Source organism: Anoplophora glabripennis, unplaced genomic scaffold, assembly GCF_000390285.2.
Source record: "Anoplophora glabripennis isolate ALB-LARVAE unplaced genomic scaffold, Agla_2.0 scaffold1215, whole genome shotgun sequence".
Classification (NCBI taxonomy): Eukaryota; Metazoa; Arthropoda; class Insecta; order Coleoptera; family Cerambycidae; genus Anoplophora; species Anoplophora glabripennis.
Window position 1 is genome coordinate 29,728 of NW_019417291.1, and position 2,242 is coordinate 31,969.

General features: G+C 37.3%; 1 protein-coding gene across 1 annotated transcript; it reads left to right on the plus strand.

Moving 5' to 3' along the window:
• Positions 1-1,353: 1,353 nt before the first annotated feature.
• On the plus strand, positions 1,354-1,827 carry LOC108913710. Its single transcript, XM_018719310.1, has one exon. It carries the CDS (start codon positions 1,354-1,356, stop codon positions 1,825-1,827), a length of 474 nt encoding a protein of 157 aa, XP_018574826.1.
• The last annotated feature ends 415 nt before the right edge of the window (positions 1,828-2,242 follow it).

A 2,242-nucleotide genomic window follows, 5' to 3' on the forward strand; every position in this document is an offset into this window, starting at 1 on the left:
TTGTATTAATGAAGAACAATTTACCTCAAAGTAATATACAATTTTTCTTTAGCGGAAATAGAACAACTTATCCTATTATTTGGTTTCCAAGTAATATCCTCCCTGGAAATTTCATTTCATTTCGAAATAATCTTCTCTCAACAGTAATATTAAAAGCGCCTTCCGAATTTCGGTACAAAAATAAGTTGTCCACTGACTTATTTGGAGGTTTGTAAGCCTCCAATATCATCTCCTCTTCTGATTCCTGTTCTCTCTGATCCATTCTCTTTATTCACGCAAAACCAAACGCAAATTTGCGGACGAAAAGATATAACAAACTACCCCCGATTCTAGCAAACCATTTCGGACCGAAATCGCCATCCTCGGCGGTTAACGGACTGTCGGTTCTCCTCGACGGATTGCTCGAGGAAACCAAGGCTTTAAGTAAGACTGAAAACTCGCGTGCATTTCATTTAAGTGCAACATATATTTTTATAAAGACATCGTTAACTGTTTCTACATATAAACTAGGCAGTAATAACTATATATAAACGAGAAATTTACACTTTAATCAAACTATAACAATTATGCACAGTGTCTTCGTAAGTACAGTATAACAGTACAGTGCAGTATACAGTATCTTCGTAAGTGTAGGCAACTAATATAATATACAGTGACAATGAAAAAATTATGTTATTACAGATATAATTATATCTCATCTGTTATTGAAACAAAGCGAGTATGTTAAATTTTATGAAGATTTCTTATTTATTCAGTAATCTATTTGAGCATTGTTATTTTCAGAATGATTTAGTATTTGTTATATAATTGTGTTTAAAATCTTCTGGTTTCCCACTGACATATTTCAACATAGCGCGGTCACGTGCCTCATGCGTTATATTGTAACTAATTTGATATACAGTGGTTATGAACAATTATATTATTTAGGTAAATAATAATTATTCAGTATTAATTTTATGAGGATTTCTTTGTTCGAAAATCTGTTTGAGCAATTAACATTTTTAGGATCATTTAAATGTTTTTAGGTTTGATCTTCAATCTAACGCTCTCCAATTTCCACTACAGTTTAGAAAAATNGAAAATTTCAATTTATGAAGAATTCCTAAGAAAAAGTGTGTTGTTATTTAGGTTTGATCTTCAATCTAACGCTCTCCAATTTCCACTACAGTTTAGAAAAATGCAATGATTGTTAAACACGAGGGGGATTTAAAAATAAGGTTCCCAACGCTGTAAGGAAGGAGAGATGTTGAGCGAAATCCGCCCACACCGCCATAAGCGGCAGTTTTCCCAGACCAGATCCTGACCTTGAACGCTTCGCTGTGACTGTCAGTATTGGCTTGACAACCATTCGCGATGGAGCCCGTAATTTCTGTCACCGCCAGATGTGAAATTCGTGCTGTGATTAGACTTTTGCACGCGAAAAAGTTAGAACCTATAGACATTTATCGCCAATTGAGTGAAATTTATGTTCAAAAGTGCATCAGCGTTCAACACGTCCGCAAATGGTGTAGGGAGTTCTCGAACGGTTGCACAGACATCCACGACGAAAAACGAAGCGGAAGGTTGTCAATCTCAGATGAAACTGTTGAAAAGATTGAGCGAATTTTGCTCGAAGACCGAAAAATCTCGATCAAGGAAATGGCTCTTCGGGTTACCGAGGTTTCCGAAGCTTCCACCAAAAGGATTTTGACCGAGAAATTGGATTATCACAAGATTTGTGCGCGCTGGGTTCCACACATGCTTACAGCAGAACAGAAACAGCAACGGGTCGACTGTGCCCATATGTGTTTCTTCAAGAATGCATCGAAAACACCGAGGAATTCTTAGACTCCATTGTCACTGGTGCTGACTACGTCACTCCCGAAACAAAACAACAATCTCGACAGTAGCGCTATCCAATTCGCCGAAACAGAAAAAGTTTAAGCAAAAGTTGTCTGCAGTCATGGCTGTAGTGTTTTGGGACAGTAAAGGTGTTTTGCTTACGAGTTTATGTCTAAAGGGACCAGAACTCAAGACAGTTATTGCGAGACCTTAAAAAGTCAGAAGGGGTATCCAAAATCGCCGAAGAGGAAAACTAACCTAAAGCATAAGGCTGCACCATGACAGTGCGAGCCCGTACGTCTCACCTCAATATTCTCATATAGACAATACTAGTGGCATCACTTCATAAGTCTCATTATTTGTTCTCTACAATGGATTTTACAAAACTTAATAAACAGTCACTTTTAGCTTTCAAACCAAC